Source organism: Diabrotica undecimpunctata, chromosome 5 (genome assembly GCF_040954645.1).
Source record: "Diabrotica undecimpunctata isolate CICGRU chromosome 5, icDiaUnde3, whole genome shotgun sequence".
Lineage (NCBI taxonomy): Eukaryota > Metazoa > Arthropoda > Insecta > Coleoptera > Chrysomelidae > Diabrotica > Diabrotica undecimpunctata.
Window position 1 is genome coordinate 114,496,161 of NC_092807.1, and position 12,845 is coordinate 114,509,005.

A 12,845-nucleotide genomic window follows, 5' to 3' on the forward strand; every position below is an offset into this window, starting at 1 on the left:
GAATTCAAACTTAAGTTTCTTCACTGTTGAGTTGCATGGACAAATATTGAGATGAAAACAAACGATTCATGTTCGAAAGACTTTATTAGACTGACTGTTAGAAGGTGTCGAAAGTAATGAACATTTACAGAAGGCGTTGTGACAGTTAGTGCCTTAAAAATACGAGGGACTTCGAAATTTTAATATAATTCTACACCGCTACTTTACGGGTGCAATCACAATGAAAACTGGTCTTCTAAACTAACCGGTAATTATAATTCTTGTAAATTAAATGATGACGCCATGTACAAGAACCAACGGATCGAGTATACCACATTCAAAGTAACATATTTGAAGGATAACATGTGTATTCGTATTGTTATTGGTATAAAAAGATGAACAATAAGATCGTAGTATTAGTAATATTATAAAAATATTGTTTAATTTACTGACCTTGTGTTTGATGCTCTGCTTCTTGATGTTCAATTTTAGGCTTCTCTGGTTTGATTATGGCTCCACTAAGTATGGTAACAGTTTTGGACACCGCGGGATCGATGGGAATTGGAATTGGAACGGGGGTTATAGGATTAGGTATCGACTCATTACAAATTACTTTGGTTTCCGATACTAGAGAATTCATTACTGGTCCTGGAGCAGGGCTTACTAGACTATCAGTACAAGAAACCTAAAATGTAGAACTGTATTATTATATACACTTAAAAGACTCTTAGATTAGAGTCAATATCAGATCCTTTGCAACTTTGCATACATCATTTATTTTAATTATCAATCACTCAAATCAAAATATTAACGTTCAAAAATACAATACTTTATATATATATATATATATATATATATATATATATATATATATATATATATATATATATATATATATTATGAAAAAGACAGCAAAGATTTGATTTCACGTACAAAGCGTCTATGTATCTGTTGATACGTATTTCGACTTAATAAGTCTCATCAGAACAGTTATTCATAGGCGTTCTCAACGTGAAAAATAAATCTTTTCTGACTTTTAAGAAGCAACAATAAAATGGCTTCGTTATGGACGCAATGGCGACATCTGATAGAAAAATCGGTAAGATAGTTTCGAAACAAATTCATATATATATATATATATATATATATATATATATATATATATATATATATATATATATATATATATATATATATAACTACTAAGGAAACTACTACAGGAACTAAACTAAGGAACACTCAAAGAGTGGTGGGTTTTTTGGTCAAAGTGGAGAAATAAAAGACAAAGAAGGTGGCTACTTCATCTATTTATTGAAGACGTTTCGCTTCTTAATCAAGAAGCATCATCAGTACATCTAAAAAGAACAATATGAAAAACCAAACATCCATGGAAAAGTTATTTTAAGTTGGTTACCTCAAAAAGATATGTAGCAGTCAAAGATATAAAATGTGTAAAGAAGCTTATGATACTGAACATTAAAAATTATGTTGTATAGACAATTAATTGAACTGAATACAGTTTACAAATTAACTCAACTTAGCACAGCAGAAGACATGTGGTAATAGTACATGTATATAAAAAAATGTGAAAAAATTTAAGTAAACAACATTAATTTATAGAGAACCAAAAAGATCATATATGATGCACTTCCAACAGTATATAATTATTTAAATTTGATCTTAACTTTAGGTAACATTAAAAATTGAATTATAGATATTTAAAATATATATATATATATATATATATATATATATATATATATATATATATATATATATATATATATATATATATATATATATATATAATGAAGTTACCACTCTTAAGCTTCTCAGTCGCTGTCGGTGAAATGCGACAGGAATCTAGGTACCACGCCGAACGAGAAAAGACAGTAACCTTGAGGTCAAAAAATTTTGACAGAACAGCAAGGCACTTTTTAAAAAGTTAATGTTGTGGCAGAATAGCCAGCAATGTGCAATTTGGAAATGTGTTCAGGATGAACGACCATTTTCGAGATCATTTAAAACAATATGGTATGAAAACTATAAATGGTTATGCGGTAGTTATTTCAGAAATTCACTTTTTTGTTGGCTTTGTCTACTACTTTCAAATTTGAAGCAAAATATTTGGGTGAGAAATAAAAAAACAAAATTTTGCAAAATTCACCAAATTGAAAAGCACTGGAAATACGATCGTCATATTGTTCGGAAAATTCTGCATGTATCTGATTTCAAAAGTTTTAGTATATCTTTTCAAATAAGTGACTCAAAACTTTTTTTACAATTTATTAAAATATTTATTTGAACTACTTACAGTACTGCAAACTTCAGCTAAGGCTTGTAACTGATTTGAATTCACAATGGTAGCATTACTACATGATGTTGTAGTACTTGTAGAAGTTAGACTCATACAGGTATTTATTGAAGGAATAATAGGCACAGGAACAACTAAAAAAAAGAGAAAAACTAAATATATAGTATAAATGGTAATAACAAAATACACTTGGAACATCATTATCTTTGGCTTTATACCTATAATATACTCCCCTCGGTGGACAATCTCGCATTTCCAAGACAATAAATTTAATTGTAAAGAAAACTAATCACAAAAAGGGAAGACATAAATTAGTAATCAGTTTATTTTATTATTTAATTTATAGTTTCTTGGAAGCATATTGCCATTTCTGTCTGGTTTGGAGAAGGTTTAAGTATTCAATACTCCATCGCTTAAAAAAGGATTGTTAACGGTCAATTAAAAGCTGGGTAGGGTCATTTGAAAGAGGATATAGGGGACGTGAATTTAGTATAGCTTCGACACGGGCGAGAACAGTGTTCAGTGCCTCAAAGGTAAAGTTGAGCATTGCCCATCAAACGGTACATATGGTAATTGGTACTTTTACCAGCCGCTTCCCAAATACCGCCGCAGTGAGGAATTCGTGGGGGTATCAGTTTCCATAGGAAATTAATTTCAGAAGCAAATATCCTTATTTTGTCAGAAGCTGCAAAATTTCGAAGTCTCGTAATTCATTCAATTTGTTTCAAACTCCAAGAAAATTGGACCCATTATCACTGTAAATAGTAGCGGGTGTTTCTCTGTGGGATATACACCTATTTAAGGTTAAAAGAAAGGCCTCAGTTAGACAGAAAGGATACTAATTCAATGTGCGTTGCCTTGATGACCATGCACACAAATATGGCCATGTAACACTTAGTGACAGGTACGTTTTGTAAAGTGTAATACTTCCCTTAATCCTCTTTGTAATGTTCTGTGTCATTGAGTGAACTAGAATGACAGATGATTAGAAATAGAGGTTAAATGTATAGGTTATGGTGCTGAAGCACGTGGTAGAAATATGCAATGTCTAAGTAGTATGTATTGATATTGAGTATTAAATAAAGCTAAGGTACAGAGTTTGGAAGTTTTAATCTACAATCCGACACCTTTCAGAGCATGGAAGTTTTGATGAAGAATGGACCTCCAAAATCAAGGCCCACATTTTCAAAAGGTCTGGAGATAGACACTCTGTCTTCTTCTTAACGTGCCCTATCAAGTCCCCTTGACGTTGGCAATTAACATGGCGAAACTGTCTCTGTCTTGAGCTATTCTAAAGAGTTGCTCAGCTTTCCTCATTCCTGTCCACTCCCTGATATTCTTCAACCAAGAGGCCTGCTTTCTACCAATTCCTCTGCGTCCTTAAATTTTACCCATCATAATAAGTTGAAGAATATTATATCGGTCTCCCCTTACTACGTGTCCAAAATAGGCCATCTTTCTACATTTGATGATATCAAGCAGCTCGCGAGCAGCATTTGCTCTCTCAAGGACTGCCACATTTGTCAGCATAGCCGTCCATGGAATTTTTAGTATACGTCTGTGCAGCCACATTTCAAAGGCCTCCAGACGATTAATGGTGGATATTTTTAATGTCCATGCTTCGACACCGTATAAGAGGACTGACCAAATGTAGCATTTAACCATGCGCTTTCGAAGTTGAAGTTGCAAGTTATCATTACAGAAGAATAACTTCATTTTTCAGGACAGAGACACTCTGTCCTTAGGAAAATTGGACATGATTGTGCTCGGAACAGGAAGCAAATTTTGAAATCATCGGTTATTCTTTTAATGCATCTGAAGCCATTGAAATGAAAAAGGAGACATTGAACAATCGCGTGACCTAGTCGGATGTGTTCTTGCTTCAATAGAAAAGAAACTATCGGGTGTTTAGAAAACAATATAGGACGCTTTTGGCTAGATCTGACGTTTGTGTGGTGTAAACGTCACCAAGGCAAAGAAAACCTTCATTTATGAAAGGATTTGGGGAACTCGTTACCTCATTTGAAAAGTCTTGTAATTGAATTTGTCTAACTAACGGTTAGGCAGAAAACGTTTATTAGATAGTCAATGGACATGTAGATTTGTTAATTAGTCATCCCAATTAAAAATAAATCTTAGTACGTAAGCTAAAGTGTGAAATGACCTATTAATTTGGTAAAATTTGCTAAACAATTGTGCCCAAAATTCATGTGAAGTTATTAGCTCGGAAATCAGTACATTTAAAGCCGGAGACTTTTATTCTGGGACAGTTTTAGGAAGAGTGGGTTCAAAATTAAAACCAGATAAATTCAAGTTTATCTAAGAAAATTTGGACCATGCCACCGTATATTAGAGTGTATAAGCTGAGGTGCCAAGGCTACTCTGAGTAGGAGAACTGCGGGATTTTTTAAGCGCAACGACGCATAAAATGAGCAACCTTGAATCAAGGCGAATCTATTGGCCACGAAAGTCTGACAACCAGTCAGATGAGAATTTATCCAGTTAGGGCCACCGATCCACAAGTTTATGGAATCGAAATTTATTTTATTTTGAAATATTTCAAGAAAACTCTACGTGAGTTTCGCCAAAAGTACCATGGCGTTGAGTTCAAGTCTTAGTTGATATTAATAAAAACCCTTTAGAAGAGAAGAATCGACAGTCGCGAGATAAGTGGTTTTAAGAGGGCATCGGTGAGAATCTATGATTCTACTCTGTATAAAAGCATCAGAAAAATTATTTTAATCATTTTAATTAATCAAGTAAATCTGCATCAAATGCAAAGAGTTATTACCAGGGGACATAAAAAACAGTAAGTAAAGTTTGTTGTCCAAAAAACATAAAGTTCACAGTTTGGTATAAAGTTTGGTGGCATTGAGAAAAGTTAACAATTTCGTTAAATGAAATGGTAAATATTTAGACAATTTATTTTCGAATGCGAATTTTATGGATTTTATCAGTATTTATAGCGTGAATGGGAAATAGAACCTTAAAGGAACCGTGTTTATTATTATAGTAAATATATTACCGGCAACTGCAGGCTGCGGTTTTGCTATTGGGCCCCAGGCCGATTTGTGCTTTATGAATTCTGGCAACCATTCCTTTATTGCGTTTCGTAATGCTTGCCTCGGATGATACATATTTGGAGATAGTGTCGAAGGTACGTCTTCACCAGATAAACCATCTTCAGTCTCAGTTTCTAATTTTATATCGGCAGATACTGTGTCATCTAAAAAAAAATTTTGCTATAGTAAGGAAAATGTTAAAATCATCGATAAAATTGAATGTTCTTTAAAATTACCAAATATATGACTAATTAATATATGTAAATAAACTGAAACAACATAACAGCAGAAGTAATCAATAAATGGTCACAAGAAGGAATTTAAAGATGACAACAGTAGTGTAAATGTAGAATGTAATTTTCATTACAATCAATTGTGATTTTAATTCCATCTAAATACCCTATTAAAACTGAGTAGCAGATTTCAATCCACTTTAGAGAACACATTTTGTGTTCATGAGTCAGCATTGGGTTCACATATCAACCAAAGCAAAATAATTAATAGATACAAATAAATAGATAGACTACGCACAAGACAGTATTATAGTGACTTTAACTTCTAGTTAATCTCTGGCTCTGAACACAAAAAAGAATAAAAATCATGATTGTCAGTAAGAACATGATTGAAGACGAATCTATTTTAACGGAAGGGCTTTAAAGAAAGTACCCAGATACCTGGGATATGAGTTAAATGAACAATGGGACAGTAAGTAGCCTTAGAACAAACAACGAAACCTTAAGAAATATGAAAAAAGAAATACTCAACACTATGAAGGAAAAGAATCAGCTACTTTGGTCACATACTAAAAACGACGATAGTCCTGGTTGAAACATTTAAAGCAGTGGAGTTGAAAAATCATAATAGAACTCTTCAGAACTGCTACAGATAGAGTAAAATAGACTGTGATGATCACCAATGTCCTTAAAGGATGAGGGTCAGTAAGAAGAAGACATTGTGTGTGTTGTAGTGTACTTTTACTAACTTACTTTACTTTTATTAAATACATTTGAAGTCACACAAGTTTGAGTGTCTATGCTTAGTAAGTTAATGCTCATACTCCTGTGCCAACAAGACATTAGGAAAGAGAGTTACTAGAAGCCAAGTCTGTCTGAACAACATTCTCAACTCTTTAAACTTGTCTAGGATCCATAAAATTTTGCCAGAATGATTACCAACGTCAGAGAGACTAAGCAAGGCACATAACGAAGAAAAATAATCTAGACAATGATGCATTATAATCAACCACTGTGTAGGGATATTATACTGGTACAATTATTTATTTCCATTTCCTGTTTAAAACACAAGTATACAGGCCTACAGTACAGTACAATCATAGATCGATTTACATTTACAACTATTTAAACTTGTCTAAGAAACCCTGTTTTTCCCAAGAAACCGCAGAAAGGCCACAGCCATCGGGTTCAACATGATCATCAAATGGACCCACGACTGGTCGGAAGTTCAAGCAAATACAATTATACCTTGCATCACAGGGAGATCTCTTGGATTTGATCTACCACGTAAGACCTGGTGCACATTTAACCGCATCAGAACTCAACATGGTTGATATTCGTATATGTTGCACAGGTGGGGTAAGCTGTAGGTCCAATCCATCAAGCGCATGACAGAAGAGTGCCACCAGCTGGCAAACGGCGGGCATACGAGAGCAGTCCCATTTACTGTTTGCAACGCCCGAGCCCATTAACTACATAAAGTTCTTCTTCTACGGCACTACAGCCAAATTGAGACTTGGACTCCGTTATTTGTTGCCTTTACCCTTGCTTGTCTGTGGCTGCTCTTCTCCATACACGTGCTCATAAAAGGACTTGTGCGTCGCTGTTTACTGTGTCTTCCCAGCACTTTCTTGGCTTTCCAACCGGTCTCTTTCCCTGCATTCTAGCATTCAGTGCTCTTTTTGGTAGCCTATCCTCTCTCATTCTTATCACATGTCCGGCCCATTGCAATCTTTGTATTCTAATGAAGTCTGACAGTGGTGCTTCCTTATAAAGTTGATAAAGCTCGTAGTTGTATCGACTTCTGAAGATTCCGTTTTCCCTCACAGGTCCTAGTATTCTCCTCAGTGCTTTCCTTTCGCATGTGTCGAGTTTGCTTTTGGATATTTCTTTCAGGACCCATGCTTCACTGCCATAGCATGCTATTGGTCGAATTAAGGTTTTATAGATTCTCATCTTTGTATTTTGGCGGACATTTTTAGACCGAAATATATGGGAGACGGCAAAATAAGCTCAGTTTGTCTGCGTTTATGCTTTATGTATAATGTTTTGTGGGACTATATTTCTTCTCGTCGGTATCATTATTTTTGTTTTTTCTGTGTTAATTTCCAGAACTAAAATTTTTGTTTGCGTTTTGAACTCTGCGTATGTTTCCTGTGCTCCTGTTGATGTTCTACTCATAATATTATCATCGGCATAAGCGGCCAGTTGAATCGTTCGGTTGATCAGTAGGTTTCATCGTCCAGTTTGCATTTGCCTAACCGCATACTCCAGTGCCAGGTTACACAAAGTTGGGGCCAGCCCATCTCCCTGCTTTAATCCCTGCGAAATTTTGAAAAAGTCTGTTCGGTGGTTTTGTATTCGTACACATGCCTGAATTTCATCTATTGTGGCTTTAATGACCATGGTAGATTAAATGGGTACGAACTACATAGGAGAGAATGGAGTAGAAGCTCTAACCATAGAGGAAGTTCTCGAAGCTATTAAGGCCCAGAAAAACAATAAATCCCCGGGAGTTGACGAAATACCAGCAGAATTGTATAAGGTAGGTGGCGACCACCTAGCAAGTCACATTCACGCGATCATTAAAGACATATGGCAAGAAGAGAAAATACCCGACCACTGGAAGAAAAGTATAGTATGCCCGATCTAGAAAAAAGTCCTCACGTATATTATAAACCAGCGGCTCCAACCACTAGCAGAAAATATTATTGGAGAGTATCAGACGGGCTTCCGATGGGGAAGATCTACACTGGATCAAATATTTACAGTCAAACAGATCTTGAGTAAATCATGAGAACATGACATTGACTTGTTTGTAGATTTCAAACAGGCATACGACTTAGTCAAAAGGAACAAACTCTACATTTTTATATAGCATCAATTTTAATTTAACTTGTTTGTATTGTAATCTCATAAATGTGTTGAAATGCCATACGCTAAATAAATCCATGTCTTAATTAAATCTTATAAAGTACACATCATACATTGATTTATACAATATACTTACTTATGGAGGGATCTCTTTGAGCATCTACATTACATCTAGACCATTGTGCTAAGGTATGAATCGCTACAAAATTGGCCCCATATTCACAATTAGGATTAGTAAGGACACCTCGTAACTTTGGAATAAGATCCGGTGACCTGCCAGAATAAGGACCAAGAAAGACTCTCTTTTGGTCATAGTCGTTAGCATGTAAATTGTCCCAAATTACAGGAGGTCTGCGTAAAACTTCTGTCACTTCTTGGATATTTTCTTTAGTTAGTATCCTAGATATCACTTTTTGTCCTAAAATTTAACCAAAGATTTATAATTGGTTATATATAATTTAAATAAATTGTGAAAGTTTGGAAGCATAAAACAGTCATATGTCAGAGTGGGTAATTCTGTCAACAGAATAGAAAAAATATTGTAATGAGATTTAAAATACACCAATCAATTTATATTCACTGTTTATTCAAAACTTTTATTTGCTTCTACAATTCTTGCAGCAGAGCTGCTGGCCTATACAGAAAAATGTAAGCGGGTGTGGAGTAATACTGTACTTTGGTTGTATTGGTAGGGTGTTACCGAATAGTACTGAACAAGATACTGATAGAAAAGGCAGTCAGGCATCAAATATTTGAAAATATTTTCAGGATATAATAAAGAAAAGGCCTTCTCCAACATAACAATAAAAAATTGTACTGAAATGATCGCATCTACATTTTATCTTTGTAAATCTTTGATGCTGAAGTAATGTTGAAATTAGCAACAGCATTAAATATGGTTATTGTTAACACATTCTTTCTAAAGAGAGAAAGTTGACTTATCATGGACAAAATAGTTCTCAAATGGAATATTTCATGACAAGAAAAGAAAATATATGTCAAGGACTGTAAGGTAATACTCACTAAGACAGTAAGTCAACTGTTGAAAACGCAACGTAATGTCAAACAGTTGGTGATAAAAATTTTGAGTAAGTAAACACATGCATACCTGGCAAATGGCAGATGTTAAAAAAATATTAAAAGAATACCTACCTGTCCACATAATATCAATTTCTTGTGCTAATTTGGATCCTAAAGTATTTAAATATTCGGAATTTGTAACGTTGGGCACAGCTCTAGTTGAACAATACTGCGTAGGGCAAAGTAAAAACTTAGGTTGGCCTAAATGCTGATAACATTCATTAGTAACTGACACTTGTGCTTGTGCAAATGATTGGAAAATTTCCTTGTCAGCTTCAGACATTTCAGGTTCAATGTCATCAAATAGCAATGAAAAGGCATTACATCCAAATTGAGATACTTGCTCTAACTTCCGTTTTAAAGCTGTAACATCCTTTGAACTGCTGTATGTTATATCAAGACCAGGTGATAAAGCATAATAAAAAATTATGTTTTGGTCTTTGGCTGCCTGTATAAGCCCTGTTAAATGCTCTGCTTCTTCTACTGTATAGAGCTCTCTCCAATATGCTCGATGTTTATAATCATCTTTTGGCGCATATACATATGAATTCATTCCCCATTTCTTCATTCTGTAAAATATAATGATTAAGAATAATTTCTAGATTACAGATATAATTTGCCAAACAAAAAAAAAATAGAATACATGTAAGAAAAGCTTGTGCTTTTTAACTTTGTACTTAAAAATGTTAAAGGCTGCTTTGCAGAGATAATACTTTTTGTTTCAGATGCTCGCATCGAAAGATAGACACAGAAGGATTTCAAATAACTAGTAAGGTAGTCAGCTTTTACTTATGGCTCGATTTAAAAAGAGATTTCCTATCTGAATGCTAAAATAGATATGTGTAGTATCCAGATCTACTACCTGTCTTTAAAAAAGCACTCAGATTCTGGTGCGAAATAAACTTTTTATTAGAAGATGTTTAATGTGCATTTAAATTATCAATTTGGCAGACCTAAAAGTGATACTTATGGCATGAGTAAAACATCCTTGGTTAAATGACAAAGCAAAAAAGTTTCTTAACTACAACATCTTGTTCATAACAGAAGTAACAAATTTTAGAAATCCTTATATGGAACAAAATATTATTGTTAGACACATCAAAAATTCTTCTGGTTCTTGTTGGCATATTCTTTTTATATAATTGGACATACTCCAGCACTTGGTACAATCTTTTTGTAAATTTTCTTTAGAGTATGCATGGATTTTAAAATACACATTTATTCCACATTCTTCGTGACCCAATGTTAAAAAAGATATATTTAACTTTTGTACTTTTGAACAGTACAAAATCATAAGAATAAGATATTTTATGATTCCTCTTTTGAAAATTGCCAAACATATCTTTAATGTTCACACATCTTGGTAAGTAGCGTTGCCTGGGTGCTTATCACCTATGATAATGACATATTGATGTGTTAAAAGATTCCATATATTGTTCTATTACTATGTGGTCCAATTTATTATGAGGTAGAGTTTCATGGTATTTATGTGGTTTTGTGGAGAGCATCGAGTTTGAAGATTGACAAAATGTTTGTAAATGTTTTTATTTTTGTGAAACACATCATCCTGATAACCCACTAGATAATCCATCAAAGAGAGCACTTTACAATAAAACTGGAATAGAACCTATAAATGAGACTCAATAATTTGTTTAAATTTTTCTCTAATAAGAAAAAAAACATGCAATTGATTGAGCTTCACGTTTTGAAGATACCTGAAAACACTTACTGTAGATACAAAACAATAAACAACTTTCTTTTAGTGTCTTTCCTTTCATGGTTATAACTTAATAGTCTGACAGTATTGTAAATACCACTTTTTTTATTAATTACTGTATTATATTTAGTATAATTATGTAAATTGGCTGAAAGACTTTAGTAGATGGCCTTTTGGTACTTGTGATCAATAAAGAAGGTTTCTCTCTCTTTATAAACACAATTTGGTCAATTTGAGATTATGGTAGCAAAATAAACAACTTTGCTCTAAATTTTTAGTACATCACTTACTATGTTCATAATTCAATGTTTACATATCGTCGTTGCGCGAGCAAAATCTGCTATGTACACTTTTTGGTGAAATTGAGTTATGAGCACAGAAATTCCCAAAATTTAATTCTTAACACATTGGTATAATCTGCTCTAGGCTATGAATAGAATTAACCAAGTTATAAACTTTTGGTTAAAATCTGCTATGTGTTCAGGTGAGGTAAAATCTGCTAAGTACTAAAATTGCATATAACCGAAATTGCTCTTTGTAAAAGTTGAGAGACTACGTGCACTTAACAGATTTTAACTTTATTAAATTCTCCGCTGTAACTATATTTTAGGCACTTTTATATTAAAAATACATTCTTTTGTGTTAATTTCATTATGAATTTGACTGAGTATGTACTTTTTACACACAATGCAGTATTATACGGGCGATTTATAAACTTTTCGCTGCCGTCCGCGTTCGCAGTTGGCGTTGGATTGGAATAGTTTATTATTTATAAACTCTAGCGGCCGTGCGTCGCTACCACGCAACACAACTTATCTGTTCTATGGTGCAGTGTGTGCATATTGTAATAACTTGTTTCTTCAGACAAACCAGCTGTCGACAAGCCTGAGAATACAACTGCAGTCTATCAGTCCATTATTTATAAACTCTAGCGGCCGTGCGTCGCTACCACGCAACACAACTTATCTGTTCTATGGTGCAGTGTGTGCATATTGTAATAACTTGTTTCTTCAGACAAACCAGCTGTCGACAAGCCTGAGAATACAACTGCGGTCTATCAGACCCAGGACACGACTGCTGTCAATCAACCTAAACACACGCTTACGGTAAACCAACCTCTCGACACAGCTGTGGTCGAACAGCCCCAGGACACACCTACGGTCGACCAACCCCAGGACACACCTACGGTCGACCAACCCCAGGACATAGCTGCGGTCTACCAAACTGAGGAATCCATTACTAGGTTATCCAGGAAAAGAGCTTATAAGAGACGGACAGCTAAAAAGAATCGATTGATGGGAAAAACATACATTGGCTTCGAGAAAAATGAAAAAGGAAAGATAACTCAGGCAGTAGAAAGACAGGAGAGAGGTGTACTGCCAAGATGTAAACATGACGATGTCCAACAGAAAACAAAAAGAACTCATTTATGTGCCCAAATAACACACGACGAAAGAAAAGAGATTAACATTATGTTTTGGAATTTAACAAGTTGGGAGGCAAAAAGAGTTTTCGTACAAAGTAATGTTGACATACACTCTCCGAAACAAAGAAAAAGAGGTAATCAAAACAACGTCGAACCGAAG

The 12,845-nt window shown here is 34.3% G+C and overlaps 1 protein-coding gene across 2 annotated transcripts in view; it reads right to left on the reverse strand.

The window, feature by feature from the left end:
* Positions 1 to 12,845, reverse strand: part of Oga (O-GlcNAcase) — a 41,548-nt gene that overhangs the window by 25,666 nt on the left and 3,037 nt on the right. For both annotated transcript variants that reach the window (XM_072532575.1, XM_072532574.1), the window contains exons 3-7: positions 9,615 to 10,111; positions 8,599 to 8,880; positions 5,319 to 5,519; positions 2,294 to 2,427; positions 433 to 664 (exon numbers count right to left, since the gene is read on the reverse strand). In XM_072532575.1, the coding sequence (XP_072388676.1) occupies positions 433 to 664; positions 2,294 to 2,427; positions 5,319 to 5,519; positions 8,599 to 8,880; positions 9,615 to 10,111 (1,346 nt within the window). The remainder of the gene's footprint in view (positions 1 to 432; positions 665 to 2,293; positions 2,428 to 5,318; positions 5,520 to 8,598; positions 8,881 to 9,614; positions 10,112 to 12,845) is intronic.